Below are 18,394 nucleotides of genomic sequence, written 5' to 3'. Positions count from 1 at the left end.
GCACGCCTTAGAAACAGCTCGTTTCTAAGGCAACACCGCATTCACTAGAAGCGCTTTTGTACCGCTTTGAAGCATCGTACTCGTGGCTCAGTGGTAGCGTCTCCGTCCCACACTCCGGAGACCCTGGTTCGATTCCCACCCAGCCCGTCTTGCAAGAGTTGAGCCAAAGCCACTTCTCCTCTGTCGTGACGTCACGGTGTCACGTGGTTTCAAGGCGACACCGCCGCGCCTGAGGAGCTGGGTTGAGCTCTCGTAATATGCTTCGCATAAAAGCAACCCGTTACGCGAGCATGGCGCGCAGAGAGAGAGAGAGAGAGAAGAGACAAAAAATTTCAATAGGAAAAGGCGCTCGGACTTCCCGGAGCGCGCACACCCTCGGCGTCTTGAGCTCCTGCGCGTGCGCATTGGCAGCAACGGCGGTGTGCCATCTGTCCGCGTCAATTTGAATTCTCAACGAGTGCGCCAGGCGCGTAAACGCTTGTAGCGGTGTGCGGTGTCCGCCTGAACCTTGGTCTCTGTGTATGCGTGTTTTCTTTGTGGCATCACACGTCAACTACACTGAACGGTAACTTTTAGCAAGGATGTTTTCCGTCAATAGCTCATGATTAGGCGAGCGCATTTCGTAGCGCGAACCGGCTGCATGTAGCGCAGGTGACTCGGGCATAGTGTCGGTTTGCCGTTTACGTGATTTGATAACGCGCTCTTGTTCTCCCACTACATGGAATGTTTTACGGCAAGCGATCGCTCACGCTTTTTGATTTTAGCGTCGAAGTTGATGTACGTAAAGAATAAAAATACACCATGATACACCTTGATACTGAGGTGCCACTAAGTGGATTGTGTGTGTTGAGCAGCCAGTGTGGTAGATCTCGTTTCATGGCGCTCGATCCGGCCGCCATGAATGCTGCGCCGTGAAGTGAAATTCTCGTGACACGCATTACGTATATAAAACTTGAAATTGCGTTAGCATGAGGAATTTTCAAACAGAGACGTATAGTTAAATAAATGCTAGCGTACTCGGATGAAAGGCCGTGTTTGCGGGGCCTGCATCAGCCGTGCGTGCGCTGCCGTTTTGGTATGTAGGGTAAAGGTAACAGTACCATTAAGGTTCCTGGCAACCAATCTAAATAATTTTGGGAAGTTACCACAAGCAAAACACGAGATTTGAAGAAATATTTATATTCACCCAATCTAAATATATGAAACCGCAAAAGCTGTTGGAGCATGAAACGTGCGATAAGCTCACTCACTCGCAGCTTCGCAACTTAGCCGAAAAAATTAGAGAACAATAAGTTAGTCGCTCGGGAAAGCACCTTTACACGTTTCAAACTGAAGGCATTGCGTTTGACGATAGTTGAAAGATTTCATTTTTTTTGTTTCTTTTATAAACAGTTTAGCAGCAGAATTTATTTTTTGGGCTATTTGAAAAGCGTTAAGCGCCTTTCAATGCTTTGGTGTTATGAAGTTTACGTGCTCTTAATCACTAGGCAGCTGCTGGCGAAGATTTGCATTTTGCCAATAGTGCATGGTATGAAGCCCTTGTCGTGCGTTGGTGTTGGGCTGTTGGTTTCAGCAATTATTATTGTAGAAATCGTTTGAGATTCTTGCATTTATTTTCATTTTGATAAGTACACTATGTATCACATGAACCTGTCTTAAAACGAAAGGTACTGTTGCTGACACCGGCGACCATTACGGTTGTCTAACTGCTAATCATACTGTAACATAACGAAACCTTATAATGGTACTGATTCATATTGCCACGTAGTCTTTAGTCAGAGGTAAACCAAGTTAACTAGATACATAAGTGATGAGAGCAAATTATACATAAAACTACTATTGAACAGTAAAAATAACTCATTGAATAGTTTTCCCTCACATTGTTGCATTTGTTTTACGTATGTGCCTTTACGTGATGGCACAGCTCGTGTGGCCATCAATTACGAACTTGCCCAAGCCCTTGTCAGCTTTATTAAACAAGGGATTCAATTCAGTTGAATCTAATACTGCATGTCAAGTGACTGACGTGTTATTCATTTTATCTAAATATTATGGATTGGCAGTACTTGGCAAGCATTAAACCACACATTTTTTTTATTGCACTTAAGCGGCGGGTGTCATAAATTGCCAGGGAATTTGCATGAAAACAGCCAGGGAAGGCTTGAAAAAAAAATCGGGGAATTTAAATATGTCAACGTAGGTATGCTGTCTTGTTATATGTCATAGAAGGTTTCCAGAGAATCTCTTTATTAAATATATCTTTGAAACATTTCACCTCATAAAAAGTTGAGGCGAATTGGTCCCGTTTATCGAAAAAAATATGAAATTCAAGCATACTGACATGGCATTTCTTATTCAATCTTCTTTTTTTGCATTAACTAAAAGTCCTGAACCTCGAAACCCTAGAAAAATTACTCATGTTTGAGAGCACCTTAAATATTTTACTGTGATAGCATTCATTCGAACTATAGTTTAGTTCTGTTTCCCAGAAGGTGCATATCTGTCGTGCCGTGACACAAAGTGCTGACGTGGTATTTCAGGTGCTCATGTGGTATACCTAACTTGCAAGCATGTTAGCATGCCCAAGAGGCCTCATTATTTGTAAGAAACTATGTGACCATATATATACAATCAATCCATCTGCCTTTTGCTGAAGTTATGGCCAATGACCCATTCATTTAAGAGTATGAGAAAGACGTTTAAATGTGTATCAAGGAAAATAAATTACAATCTTTGGCATGATACTGTGAATACTCCAGTCACTCTTCTGAGCATATTCCTCTACGCGGGTATATTTAATTATCAGTAAAAAAATGCGCAGACAGCCCAACTCGGTAACCTTGTTTCAGCAATTGATATAGAGGTCGCTCGGGATAATTACAATAATGTGTCATATATGAACTTTTCTTAAAAGCAACATACTGTTGCTCTATCCCCAGCAGTAGTTGGGACTGGTTAATTGCTCATCATGCCATAAAATGAAACATTGCACAATAGTACTGATTTGTATTCACAAGCAGCCATTACTCATACTTAAACCGCACTGAGTATTGACTTAAGTGGTTTGAATAAGTATACTAAGCTGCTCAATGAACATACAAAGAATACACAATTGTTATTTTTCCTCACATTGCTGCATCTACTTATTTGCAGCATACACTTGCAGCATCTTTGGAAAATATGACACGAAGGTCAAGTCCGGCTTGGCGGCCCTGCTTGCCAAGGGGAAGCAGTCTGTAAATCTGTAAACAGTCTCTTCCGATCATAGCGTAACACCTGCATTTTAATAAAATTAATATATCGCGCAATAAAAAGAGTTAATTGAATGTCGGTGCACTTGTTTTCTTTTTTGCATTGCATGATTCAGCACTAGTGCAATTCCTTCATTTTTTTCTCTGTTTATGCAACATATGAGAGTGCAGCAGGTTCAGGAGCCTTATTAAGCTATCGCCATTAATGCATAAGTACAAATGAGAAGCAACACGTGAACATACATAACATACATTCAAAAATATTTTGCAGCCATATGTAAACAATAATGTAAACTAACTTGTAGATAGCAGATAGCTAGCAGATTTCGTTCAGGCGGATGCATTGCACGTAACAGTAATATTTCTTAAATGTGATCCTACACAAATACTAATGCAGTGTTGCATAAAGATTGCCGGCTACATGAATTTGAGATTTTTTGACTGCTTCCATCCGCATGCGTGTTTTTCTATGTACAGTTCCTTGGGTATGTTCCCATATGCATGCTGGATGCAGTGCATATTTATAGACATTTGTAATAGACTGCTTGTTAACAGCGAGTGTTGATATATAATCGAAAAATAGTTGGCAAAACTTGGTTTATATAGCTAGTATATAGTGTGTCGGCCCCGCTATTTTAGCCAATCTGGGCCATGAAAATAAAAGGCTTAAAAAGAACACGGTGCAAGATATACGATTATAAAGAGACCTACAGGTCAGATCTCTCACGGCTCAACGCCATAAGTCTTAAATTCGGATCTTACTGCACCGTCTTGCTTTACATTATTCTTCGTTGAACAGCTTCACTGAATTTATGTTAGCTCGGAAACGGTGTATCGCAATAATCGACAAATAGTGTAAGGCTAAAGTCTATGGATGAGCTATAGACTGATCTGCAGGAATTGTCTACAGACAGTCTATGGACTTGTGACCTAACATTTTCTGTAGTGTAGTCTAAAAATGTGTGAGCCTATAGACACGCTCTAAACTGTCTATAGATTAATAGAAATTCATGTTTGTAGACTAATGTCTGCAGAATTTCTATAGAGAAAAGTGTATAGGAATATACAGTTTTACTTTTGTAGACTGAAGTCTATAGAATGTCTATAGGCAAATGTCTATAGATAGTCTATAGTCATTTGCTTATAGACATTTTTTAGATTTCAGTCTACAAATGTAGAACTGCTGTATACAGTTCTATTTTTGTAGACTGAAGTCTATAAAATGTCTATAAGCAAATGTCTTTAGACTATCTATAAACATTTGTCTATAGACTATTCCATAGACTTCAGTATACAAATGTATAACTGTATAACCCTACACACTTTTGTCTACAGACATTCTGCAGACATTTGTCTACAAACGTGAATTTTCATTAGTCTATAAACAGTCTGTAGAGTATCTGTAGACTCTGAGATTATATAGACAAGTCTATAAAAAGTGTATGGCCACAAGTCTATAGACTAGTCTAAAGAAATGTCTATAGAGAGTCTATAGACATTTCTCCATATACAGTTTATAGATATTTATCTAGAGACAATCTGTAGACTTCAGTTTACAAATGTAGAACTGTGTAAAGCTATACACTTTTGTCTATGGGCATTCTGCAGACATTTCTCTGCAAACGTGTTTTCATTAATCTATAGAAAGTCTATAGACAGTCTACATACGGATACCTTTTATAGACCGGTCTATGAAAAGTGTATGGTCATAAGTCTATAGAGTTACAGACTGTCTATAGACTAGTCTAAAGAAATGTGTACAGACAGTCTATAGACTTCACAGACAAAGGACTATAGACTGCCTATAGACTTTCTATAAAAATTTTGTAAGGGTGATTTCGCGTTTTACTTTTAGCACAAAACGTGTGCTTATTTCCGCATAGTTCCGCACGTGATCGATACACATTTGTACAATCAAATTTATTTAGGTATCTCAGAGAAACGAAGCACGCGCGTTCGCGTAAACACTTGCTCGTAGTGGAACTGTGCGTGCCTCTATTATAGGTAGAAATGACGTGTTTGAAGTTTCATTTACGGGAGAAACTGACTGCTTTTATAAAATCAATTTTAGAGGTACTCTATTGGATCCTTACTGCGGCCCCAATGCAATGCGTTGATTCTAAGCAGAGTAAACGCGCCCTACTGAGCAGCACGTGAAGTGTTGAAGATTGAGATTAATATAGGAGAAGCAGTTGCTCAAGCAAAATAAGCTGCTAGAACTCATTTAGGTGTCAGAATGTGCTTTTGCATTGGGAGCGATATCGGGAAACTTGAGCAGCAGCAGCTATGCGAGGCTTACTCACCGTCGTCGAGGGTCTTGACGAGCACCTCGCGTGACATGGGACCGGTGCCCTTGCCAGTGAAGGCCTGGATGGCCACACTGTAGGACATGGAGAGCCGCAGGTTGGTTAGGTGTATCTCCTGGCGCTGGTGCGGGTTGTGCACCTCCACCGTTTTGTGGTAATGCTGCTCGTTCGAGCCGGCCGGCCGGTACGTGATGTAGTAGCCCTTCAGGTGGCCGTTCCAGTCCTCCTCTTTAGGCGGCTGCGAACAGAGTTCCCCGTTGTCACTCATACACGAAGAATGAATCTGCCGCGTTGTTGGGAATCTGTAGCGCTGTACAATCATGTCACGACCCCTCGCGATGACAAGGTCGTGCGAATGATGCTCCGAGATAATCCTCAGGCGCCTGTAAACGTCCGCGAAAACCAAATTCTACGCCCCTTCCACTGGTAGGTCCAAACGGGGGTGGGAAGGTCTGCCCCCCTCCCCTGTGAGACATGCCGAGTGACGGTATTTAGCTTGCAGCTAGCCCCTTGCCCCTCCCTCCAGCCTCTGCATGCTTTATTACACCCTCCCCCACTCCCCCTGTATTTTCTGGAGGCTACCTAAAATCCTTCAAAAAAATTATACTGGTGGTTTTATGTCGTCGACCACTAGCTGCACAACTGTACTGCTCGACCCGATCAAAGCGCGTCATATTGAGCGGTCAGCAATGAAGCTCCTGGACCTAAATTGACAAGCCAAAAATGTATTTATTAAATGCATGATATATATTGTGTACACAGCTTCAGTTTCATCCCTTACGTGCTCCTAAAAACTTTGCCTACCACCGTTCATTTTGGCAACAGCAAATTACAATTCCCCGACATGATGGCCGATTCATAAGCAAGTACCCGATGCGCCAGCTGCTAAGTGTTTATAGCGGAGTTCTAGGAGTGTGACAGAAATACGTTAGACCCGTGATAAAAGACTAAATGCGAATATGTGAGGTACATGCCATGTAAACATAGGCAACATACGGTGGTGACATGTTGTGTGCAGGGAAAAAGGAATGTATGATAAACAAGTGCTTCGTTGTTGCGACAGAAAATTCTGGGGCCTCGACTTCTTTGTTGTAGCCTTAGCTTTACCAGATATAACATGCAGATCTGGCACCGCCCAAACGCGTTTCCTCAGTGTCATGAAATTAGGCAAAGTAACAAGAAAACACAATATCAGCCGCGGGCTCTCTAAGTGCCCAGCGGCGCTTTGACGAACCATGGGCACAATTCCAAAGGAACATAAATTATCATTGAGTGTAGGTGTGCCTCATGAACGTCTCGGTGTAGAGAGAGGGAAAAGAGGGTAGCAAGGAATAAAGTGAATCCTGCATAAATAAATAATTCTGAAATAATTTTTACAGGAACACTAAAAAGGAAAGCTAAGTTAAAGATGTGTACGCTTTTGTAGGGACACCGATAACGTCCGTCTTACCGTGTGCGCGGAGTTAGTAGCTATAGAAAAGGAGCAATAACGAAAGGCGAAAGACAGTGATAGCAAGGCATTCGACAATTATACAAGGTAATGTTCGTAGCTTTATCGACCGTATGAATTGCAGTAAATATTCGCTTAATAAGCAAATTAAGCAGGGTGACACGCGCGCGCAGGCAAACATGAACAGATCTCCCTCGGTGACCACCACCACTTGCCGTGACAACACGTGAAGGCGCGCCGGCAGTGGGGAGCGAACGCTTCGTACAGGCTCTCACTTTACCGCGACTCGGAAACTTGAAATTAAGCGACCTCCAAAACTGGGCGCGCGAGAACACAGCCCTCATTAGGCCACCAGCCATCTTGGTTCGCGCTCAAACTTTGCACCCGCCGCAGATAACTTCAACGTATGGCGCGCGGGCCGCGTTTGCGCTCAGTCGCGCGGGGGTCATGGGCAGTGGCGACCGGGCTGAAGCAGGAGACGCACGTTCTCCTCCTCTAAAGCACGCTTGATCACATGAACTCCAACACTGGGCCTGCGGCAAGACAAGGCACTGCAAGCGCGCCTCAAGCGCGCATATTCACCCTGGCACGCATTCTCTAGCACCCACAGCATATGGCGCGCGGGACACAATAGGGTCTTATCGCACTTGAACTTAATACGAAACATCACGGCGACAACAACGGCGAAATTCGACTGGAGTATTCGTACAATTTCTATTGCAATAAACCAGTAGCAACAACTTGATTTGGGCGAGTTGGTTCATATTGAGTAAAACTTGAAGTAGCGCGAAGAAGACGAAGACAACGATCGAAAACACACACAACAGGACGAGCGCTGTTGTGGCGATGGAGCTTGAAGCTCTCACATCAACTGTCCCTGATGTCGTGCATTCGGACAGCGTCTGCTCTGTAGTGATTGTCATAGATTACTATATCCCATAGTAAAGAAACCAATCAATCTAGAGAGTTTTGAAAATTGCACAGGAAAGGTTCAAAAAAGCGAAAGTAATTTTTAAATATTGCCATGACACTCACGTACCGGCTGTGCGGTTTTTGCGCTATATGTATTCATGAGGAAAAAATTCCTCTTCATTTTCTCGGTTAGTAGCGAACCATTTTTCCGCGAGGGAATTAAAAAGAGAATATCGAAAGAATACTTCACGATTTCTAAATGCTCTAGCGCTGCTCTTTAGTGCCCCATCAAACCCGCGTGCTTACGGAATATTAACGCAAAAATGCTAGTCACACATCGTATAGTACTTTGGATGAGAGTCAAAGGATCATCACGGTTCTTTTGCTCAGCTATCTTTACATCTCCTTGGTCGGACCTTCTCTTGCTTAATTTAGTTCTTGTCACGTTGCCGTTGGGAGCGGCGAATAAAGACTGGCCTCCGATTTAAAAAAAAAAAAACATTATAAGGGCTAGGGGCAAAACTGATCTGAGAAAGTTGATGATCTTGCGACAGAAGCCTGCCAATGAGTTAATTCTGCATGTTTCAAGTATTTCGCATGTTTGCAAGTCATACTATCTTGGCTAATGCGAGAATAGAATTTCCGCCCCACTGATGCCGGTGGCAGCCTATAGAACACAAGAACGCGCACACCATTCACTGTGATGGTCGTTTCAAAGGAATATTGCTGTGGGACAAAGTGCACCGCACTCACTGACAGTTTTGCTTGTAACGCGTGGTCTTTGCGGTCGCACGGGAGCTAAAACATGCAGATTCGGAGAAAACACTGGCGCTAACGTTCACGACACGTGCGCATGCATGTGCCATTTTCATTGTGGTCCCGCAAACAGATACACCACAAAGCAAAAGCTGTTTCTGAAGAGGCGTTCTGCCAGTGCTCAATTGTCATCGTGATGCAAGCAAAATGGTGCCAACGGAGTATGTGTACCCCCTCGTTGGCAGAAACGCTACAAGATTCCCCCAAACGCAGAGCCTGTATGCGCTGTGTCGCGACTCTTGCGGGCGAACTGTTCATGCAGTCAGATGAAATGCCAACATGCATCAGAAATGCCTTCAATCAGGATTGAAGAAGGTCAGATTCGACGAAGTCAGTTTTGATAAAAGGAAATATCCATTGTTAAAACTTTCAACCACCGTCGCTTTAAAGTCCTCTGTAAACGCAGGGCGAAAGACCAGTGGACCGTGTGTAGTACACACGACCGCGGGATTGAGGAAAGCGCGAGGCAAGGGGACCAGCAAACCAGTGCGGTACGAGAAGTCATGAACACCCGTCCGAGCGTTCAATAAATCGATAGCCGAGCGCTGCCTGGCACGGTGCAGGGCTTGTTTTTTTGGGGAAGAGCGTGAACACTCCGCTTTCGGGGCACCAGCAGAAGCACGCAGATAACTCACAATGCAACACGCAAGCGCGGCGGCGTCGAGAGCATGCCACTGTAATGATAGTGCGCAGAGCCTCAATACGTGCCGCGTGCCCTCAGGCTACCTCCATCCTGGCTACCGCGAGCGAAACGGCGCAAACAAAAGGGGGTGGGGGGGGGGGTGTTGCACATTTTAACTCGGCATTAAACAAATGTTGCTTCGCCGGCGTTCTGATAACACGCAACATGTCACGCCCCCCGTCTTAGCGGCCACTTCTTTATCCCCGATTCGTGTGCACTAACGCACGAACGGGCCGTTGAAGGAAATAAGCATTTGCCGAGCTTCTCGGGTTGGACGCTAAGTGCATCGCCACATTCGTTCTGATGATTTATGTTTTACTCGACGGTTCTGCCCGAATTGTCTGCCGACTCGAGTATATTTTATAATAATTTGCTTACCGGTAAGTTATTCGAACAAGAAACAGAGCGTCAGTTTATGACATTGCAAGATTGGAGTTGTGGTTTTGCGCAAAAAGTTACGCACCTACTATATCTGCAGACCAATGAGTTTCTTTTTACTGATTTATTCATTTTATTCATTTTGTTTCAGGTAAGCAGCTAGACGTAACGACATGAAGAAAAAGGTAATAGAGGAGTCTGCCGGGCTTCTAGGAATTCGAGATCAGGACTGCGGCGCTATAATATAAAGCTATTTCAAACTTTTTTATTCCGATTCTGCAATTAGCCCTCCGCGATTAGTCAAAAACCTTTTTGGACCACCCCCACTTCGCCTGTCTGTCACGCGATATGATGAAAACCGCGATAACTCCCCATATTATATGACGTGACACACAGATTAGGCATGATTGGAAAGAACAAAAGAAAAATAGTTATTTATGATTGGACGCCTTTTCGCCATTAGCCCTCGGCTATTGGTCAAATGTTTTCGGGGACGCCCACTTCACCTGCCTGTCACGCGGCGTCGCAAAACCGCGAGAATTCACCACGTCAAAGTGACGTGTACGTGTTAACGATGCATTAATATGCAGGACAATACTGATTTTTTTTCTGAATAGCAGTAGGCCGCCCCGTTCCTAAAGGAATAAATGATGGCTGCCGCCGGTAGCTCAGGCACTGGCAACTCGCACCTGCCGGAGAGCATGGGTTTATTTGCACACAATAAAGCTTTTTTCGTGGCCGTGTAAAGTTTTCGAGCACTTTCGCCACGTTTACGACCTCGTTCCCCAGCTTTTCTTTGATGAGGATTCGTTTTAGCGGCATTCCTAACTTTCCATTCCTTGCCGTCGCGATTTTCGACCAGCCACTGCAAGCTAACTAAGGGAAAGCGGACCAATCACAGACGTCGGCCCCACCCTCTTCATCCGGTTATCGATTTTCAGTGCACTGGCTCGGCCCCATCGAATGCCTCTCCCCTTGAGCGTGCTCCTTGCCTCTTGTCTGCCAATTAGATAAGCATGATTACAAAGACACATGCTCAATTAGATAAGACCAGCCGCTCAGTGTAGGCAGTGTTATTTGTTTTTAAAGCAAAGAAAAGTGACCTCCTATAAACGAGGAGAGCGTTTGATTGGTCTGTTCAGACAAACCCGTGGGTTACCGCCCGATGTTTGCTTCGGCTGTTACACAAATTTGACGTCAGGAGATTGGAATAAAAACATATTGGAATAGTTTTACGTTATAGGGACTCAGGATGAACTAGGTTGTAAAAAATCGCTGCGAATAATTTATGCATATCATTTGACAATACAATGCCCACCATCTCCAAAACCATCTACTCAAGGCGTTCAATTAGTCTGCGGCTTTGTTCGATGACCATTCACGGTAAACGCAGTCTTCTGAATGCGCGGCGCCAACCATCTCTGTCTCAGCGACGGCGACAGCGACGTGTTCTGCGGAATGCATTAAGTGGCGCTGTCATTGGTAAGGTTCGTAAGCTTTGTTTAACATCCAGAAAACCACTGACACACCGTATTTTCTGGCTTCACTAAAATTATTAAGGTTGAAATTTAATTTCCTTGTAAGGTCTTCACCTATCCTTTCTTTACCTCTTGCCTTGTGTAATCCGTTCGGACAGCTGGTATCTGAATGAAGTGCCTTCTTGTAATCTATGGAGGTAATAGGTTGGTTATGTTCCACAGACCTCAATTACCTGATCGATGACATGGACGTGATCAATCGTTGAATATCCCTTATAAAGCCATCCTGCTCTCTGGGCTGATTGAAGTGTTGCCGTGATTAAATTCAAAATTACCTTAGTATGTGCATGCATTGTATATTAGCGAAAAGCAGCTACTGGGTTTACAAATTTGTTTTCAGTTCTTTAACATCATCTCCTCTCTTATAAATTATGTATTTTGGCATTCCTTGAATTACCTGTACACTTGAAGTCAATGAGGCGTCGTGCATAAAGGATCCCAAGTTTTTCTAGTACATTATCCTCGCCATCGCTTTATCCGATCGACTGTTGATTCATTTTGTTCCGTCGTTATTCCACTGCACATATCTTGCAAAGTCTTTCAAGCATCAACCCTGGTCAGACACGGAACTTGAGTTTCTTCTGTGAAACCACGTACAGTCGTAATGTGGCTGTTTTGGACGCTCGACATTTAAGTAAATAATTACTCTGCCGCCTTAATTACGACACGAAAATTACTGAAAATGTTCCCCTGTTTATCCTTGATTGCATTTATATAGTTCCTTCCAATGACAAGCTTCCTTCTTGCTTGCACCGCCATTTGTTTTTTGGTAGTGTTTCCAGTGTTATAATTTCGAATGTCACTTATTTTCGTCTTGCCGTTATATTTTGACAGTTCAGCCAATCCGACCTTATACCTGAGGTTACAGGCTTGCGTGTTCTGTCATTTTCTTATTACGTCCTTTTGTTGCGTGGAAGGGATCGCCTGGTTAGTGTCTTGGTGCTTTACCTTTAACATCAAAGTGACATCTTAAATTGTTTTCGTTAAGGTCTCATTCATTACCTGCATGATATGCTAAACCCTCTATTCTAAACCATCATATTTGTTCGCGAGCACCAGACTGAATTCACCTGCTTTGCCGCATACTGCTGCTAGGTTGACCTGTTTTCTTCCCGACTAACTTTACTTTTCTTTTTTCTTCAAACTGAGAGCAATCCTGGGCCCCTAACCTGTGATAACTACCCTTTACCCTACGTAACCTGTCAACCTCCTGCACAATGCTGGTGCCGGCATACAGTATGAAAACTATTTAATTTGTCGTTTCGTCGCCGGGGCTTATGCGGGTTCAGTTCCTGCTACTGCATTTCTGGAAGAAGGTATTCATTATATGAAAATCCATTTCTTTTCGTGCACTCTATGTACCAACGTGCCATACATGGCTGTAAGGCACCAGCGTTTGTGCTAGAAGCAACTTCAATCCAATTCTGCGCCTTCAGATTAAAATTGAAAGGTCCACTGCCGCAGTCGCTGGCACAGGGTCGTGTATCACTTCAGGCATGCATGCCTCGACTGCCAGAACATTTATTTTTATTTACTTCGTGGCTCTGATGTTCTGACACATGTATCGGTAAACCTAACAAACAGTGAAACCAAGGGAAGCATACGAGAAATTAAGTTTTTTTCTTACTGTTATATGTACTGTATTAGAAATGCAGATAAAATTTGCAATAAGATGCATACTCTTAATAAAGGAAAATGGAAATAAAAGCGGAAGGCAACTACCGGGAGCCGAACTCACGATCTCCGCATGGTGCGTTCGACACTACTGAGCTACCGTGCGCGGCGGCTGTCCCCTCGTGCGCTTTGGTCGATTCTTTCATGAGGCTTAACGTGCCGAAGCAAGACTAGGTCTGTCATAGACACTGCAGTGGGGCGCCCCGGCTTAGCTTCTAACAACACAGAAGGTTGTTGAACGTGCACCTAAATATAAGTGAGCAAGCGTTCTTGCATTTTTGCGAAAGGCGGTCGCCGCGTCTGGGTATCGGACCCACGGCCTCGTGCTCAGAAGCTCGTAGTCACTAAGCCACCGCGACGGCTTCGTTCACTTTATTTGTTGACGCATACCAAACCTAGCCCTGCGAAGAAGAAGGAGAAGAAGAAAGCATTTGTGGGGCCCTGATGGTGTCCCACACGTAAATCGGAAATTTCCATAATAAGGTTACGCTGCCGCACCCCACAATTAACCTTTCTGTGTCCTACCTGCCAGGAACCTGAAGATATTGACCACTTTCCACTAGCGTGAGTTAGACTTAGAAATCAGAGGAAGAAATTCGAATTTTCATTCCGAAAATTGGGCGTTTCTTTAACTATTCCAAATATCCTCTCCTTCGGAGCTTCTTCATTCGGCTTTAGCCACAGGAACATCAGCGTAGCCGTTTGCGACTATCTCTGTGACAGAAGAAGACTACCATGTTGATTTTCCAAATAAATAATTGGATAGCTCATTAAATCACTGACTGTGTGTTCGAAATTATTCTAATACCGAAAAGAAACCCCAGAAAATTGTTGTTTATGTGCCATTACAATTATTTTTATTTCTGTGTCTGTCAGGCAAATCTATTTCCTAATTATCATAAACAGTATACCTCACCCTGACTTGCTTTTTCGTTTAGGGTTTTCTCGCTTCCCCTTCCCTTTACGCTTTAACCGCCGGCTTCTTGGCCAATCCCCCGTAATGGGTAAGCGGCACAAGTTAGGCACAAGTGGGAAACAAGCAAGCAAGATTTCACTCCTTGAGTGGGTATATGCCAAAGACTTTAAGGTCGTCGTCGTCCTCGTCGTCGTCATTATCATCATCATCATCATCATCATCATCATCATGATCGTTCTCCATACCCAACAACCGGTGATTCTTAAGAAGCTTATATCGCGGGGTGCGTGGCGATACTTCTTGAATGTTAGCCAGCGCCACTGACTAACGTGCGAGCGGATGATAATTTCAGACGTAGATGCCATAAACTACGTGATCCTAGAAGCATGTAACTGGCGGATAAACCTTTGTAGGTTGGCTCAAAGTATCAAGGCAGTCAGGATCCAAACCGTCACTATGTAGTGAGCCAGAGGAATAAGAGGAACAGAGAGGAGCTTCATCTTTAGTAACAACCATATGAAGCGAACCGATAGGGAAACCAAGAAAATCATGGAAAGATTACGGCTTTACTGTTATTTGAAATTAGAATTCATTATGAATCAGGGTTGAATTTGCGATAAGCTTCATGTTCGTAGTGAAGTGAAAAGGAAAAGAAAGTGAAAGAATAGACAAATTGCCGCTGAAGTTCCTGCATTATGATATCTCTCTGCGCCAACTTGATACGTCTCACATAACAATATTCTCACATTCTCGTGTTCTTTGTGCGTGTAGAATAATATTTAAAATGATAATCTTTTTGCTTCTTTAACTTTCGTTTTACTATAATGTTGCCAAGCGGCGAGCATCTAGAGTCGATACATTGCCAATAGCTAAAATTTTCTAACAGTCGCCAATATAGAAACAGAAAAGTTAACGAGTATGATTAAAAATATAAGAGCCTATTCGGGCAACTTACGCTCGGTTGGCTAAAAGCCGCGTTCCTGCTATCGATCATGGCGTTCCAGCGTACACTAATTAGCGCTTTCAATTAGGAGCGGAACCATCGATGCGAGGCGTGCGAAAAGAAATGCCATTGATTCTTTCGCACTTTAAGCGACCACCGAACGATTTTACTTCCCGGAAAGCAAACTAAAATGGGTGCGATGAAAGAGTGCTTCAAGAATTCCGTTGCAAGTCTTAGAAAATTAGTGTAACAAAAATAAGGAAGATTGCCGAAGGAGTCCGAGCGAAGAGAAGAAGATACGTCGCATACAATCTTGATGCGACGGGTAAGCTCACTCTTGGCACTTGCGCATTTCCATGGTTACGAAGTTCCAACAACCGTTTTACTATTTTCTTGTCCCGCGTGCGCAAATTGGTGCCTCCTATTGCGCGACGGAAAGCTTCATTGTTTGCTTCGCGACGGCGTCACAAATCGGGCCTCTAAGCACAGTTTATGAGCTGTCAAATGTAGCAGCAGAAGCAGATATCTTTAAATGTCGAGTCTGTTTTCCTACAAAACAAGAATGGACGTTGATATAGCGTCTTTGGTTCGACTTCTCTTTCGACGCTGGTTCGATTTCCGCTTTCAACGAAAAAGAAACAACAATAATAAAGCCGGCAGATTCCAGCGCTTCCTCTGTATCTGAACTCATTTACTTGCTCCTCCAATCTCAGCCAACGCCTATAAATGTTTTCAAAGCTCCTGCAACCCTCTTCAATCTGTATCCTACACGACGAAAAAAGGACGACGGTGATGACGGCATGAGCAGAAAGATGATGGCGAGGAAGTAACAATGACGATGGTATACGACGACTACGACGACGATGATATTATGACTACGACGCCAGCGACATGTTGACGGCGACAGCGACCAGACGACGGCGCAGCTACGGCGGAATGACTCGAGTGGTGTCGCAGTAAAATCTTGCCGCGCGTTATCGGTACCCTACGCTAAATACACGACGCACGGATCCCGGCACAAGGACGAACCCCGTAATGCGGCGGAATGGACGGATGGACGGAGCAAACCCTGTTTTTCGAACGCTTAACAACTGTCGGATTAAAATGAAAAGAAACATGGCTATTTTCCAAGGTTGTATGGATACGTCTAAAACGGCACTATTCGAGTCCTATATTCTATTAGTCAGCATTCAAAATAATCAAAGGATGCGTTGTTCTTTCGAATATCAAAATAATGCGAAGCATCGACCAGCATAAAAATTTCACCTGGAAGCGCTGCGCGCCAATCCAGGGCGCCCATTTTTTTTCTTTTCAACGCCGTTTTTTCGTGATGGCACTGTAGACTGTGCAGCGAGATTCTTATAATGCCAACTCTTCAGAAAAAAAAAGAATCAGGAAGAACGGCGAAGAAAACAAGGGGAAAGGTCGATGGAAAGTCCTACAGCTTTTATCACCGGTCTACAAAATAAGAACGTTCCCAAAAAACTTGTTCGTTAACACATGCAGCATTTTGAAAGCAGAAGTAGCGAGAACATTTAAATAAGGAGATGATTAGATAAATTAAGTTGGTTCGAAAGAAGTTTTTCTTGACATATTAGGTCACGCAAATATCCACTGCCGATTACGTCTGACTTCATTGTAGCAAAAAAAGTAAAAAAAGAAATGATGGAAGTAGAGCCTTTGCGACAACAGTTCGTGACAAAACGGGAAGAAATCAGCCCAAGTCCGTACGATGTCTTTCAGTTTCTGGACTTCCGTTCTTGCATCTCTCTCTCTCTCTCTCTCTCTCTCATGCGTGTTTGCTCCAAGCAAAGGAGAAAGGCCGACAGGGGCCAGTCAACGTTGATTTTGCGCTTGCAAACCTTAACCAGAGATACAAAAAGACGACGTTTATTCACTTGAAGGCTTGAGAAACCCCAGATGTTGACGTTGTAAGGAAACTTGTGAGGCCACTTTCAGTTTCGAAATTTCAGCACTCGACTTCTTCACTCCCTCTCGACAGGAGTTTATGTGCCCGAAAGTTTCCGAAAAGTGCAGATATTAGGCCGCCAATGACCCTCTTCATGGTTGAGGACCCTGTGCTTTCCGCGACACAGTCATCAGGACATTCGAAACACCCTTCCGTTCTAATATTCCGTTCTATGCTTTATATAAGTTTAGAACAAACCAACGCGGGTACTGTCGTGTCTATGGCGATCAGCGCACGATGCTGTCGTAGTATAGCATCGCGCCAAAGTCATGAGGGGAGCACATAATTGCCAAGCAAATGGGGCTCTTTCGATCCCCTGTGCGACGCAGCGCCAGGCATGGTTTAGTCAGGCATTTGGTCAGCCCCGTGCTGTTTTGGGGAATAGGGCACGAAAGACCACGTAACGACGCTCCGCTTGTGCTGTTGTTATGCGTTTTGTAGTCCTAATTGTACTTGTTCCCTAGTTCCCTAGATGCTACCATCCTCACCGTGAACATTTTGTGGAGAAGAGACAAGAACTTCATTTACAACAGAATGAATGCAAGCTGCGAAAAGTAAAATGTATTCACTATTGCTCCTGTGGTGACAGTACAAAAAGTTGGTATACTGCTGTTAGCAGAGAATTACGGCAACACAGCTTAAGGCAGTTATATCGATCCTGCGATTTTTTCTGTTTTCGCGTGCTTTCCAACCTTCCCAGCGCCGGTCCTGTCGTTTGTGTTCTTCTTCTTGAGTCCTGGTCTTCAGCGCCTTACCTTTACTACTTCATACATTTGAGGTTTAAAGGGAATGACAAACAACTTTCATGGCACCAATTTTTTCTTTTTTTTTGTTAAGTGCAAAGGAAAGCTTACCGATCAGAGTGTCTAATCATGAAGTCGTAACGCGGAAAACGCCGTGGAACATTTTTTATCAGAATCTTTCGACCCTGCTGTGAGGATGCATTCGTTCGCTGAAGGCATGCTGAAAACAGTGGTAGGTGAGCGCGATAGGGATTATACGCCCGCATTTTTGGGATGCAGACGACAAGTGCTGCCGTAGCTGTGAGAAAGTATAATATTTTGTTTATCAAGCCGATGTTAGTGCGACTCAGGTTTGCCCAAGTGTTAATATTTCTACAATAATTGCTAGTGTTTTCGTACTTTCCTGTTCAACTGCTTTGGTTATTAACCAGTCAAGGGTGTTTTTTAGCCAAGCCAATTTAATTTCTCAAATGCGAATCGACGATTTTCCACATGATACGCAGTTCAGCGTGTTGCGTAGCCAGGCGTGTGCTAATATTGAAGTGCCGTCACTCATTTACGGCACAACTATTCGATTGCATCTTGTGTCTCACAGGGAGACCCCACCACTCTAGGTACTTACTCGCTAACTCGCGCGGGTACAACAGCATGCGTGCCGCCATGCATTGTGGGACACATGTGCCGCTCCTAAGCGTGCACTTTCTTTATTTCGTAATACGAATAGAATAGAACGCAATCATCTAATAACATACGAATTGAAATTTTAGGCAATAATTGTGCTGCACTTAATAACAGCTGACTTACGCACAGTAATTT

General features: G+C 43.7%; 1 protein-coding gene across 9 annotated transcripts in view; it reads right to left on the bottom strand.

The window, feature by feature from the left end:
* Positions 1 to 18,394, bottom strand: part of LOC139052546 (cell adhesion molecule Dscam1-like) — a 1,125,159-nt gene that overhangs the window by 66,632 nt on the left and 1,040,133 nt on the right. For all 9 annotated transcript variants that reach the window (XM_070529666.1, XM_070529665.1, XM_070529658.1 and 6 more), the window contains one exon: positions 5,555 to 5,795. In XM_070529666.1, the coding sequence (XP_070385767.1) occupies positions 5,555 to 5,795 (241 nt within the window). The remainder of the gene's footprint in view (positions 1 to 5,554; positions 5,796 to 18,394) is intronic.

This window comes from Dermacentor albipictus, chromosome 1 (genome assembly GCF_038994185.2).
Source record: "Dermacentor albipictus isolate Rhodes 1998 colony chromosome 1, USDA_Dalb.pri_finalv2, whole genome shotgun sequence".
Lineage (NCBI taxonomy): Eukaryota > Metazoa > Arthropoda > Arachnida > Ixodida > Ixodidae > Dermacentor > Dermacentor albipictus.
The sequence above is the reverse complement of the archived record's forward strand: the minus strand, read 5'-3'. Positions and strand labels throughout refer to the sequence as shown.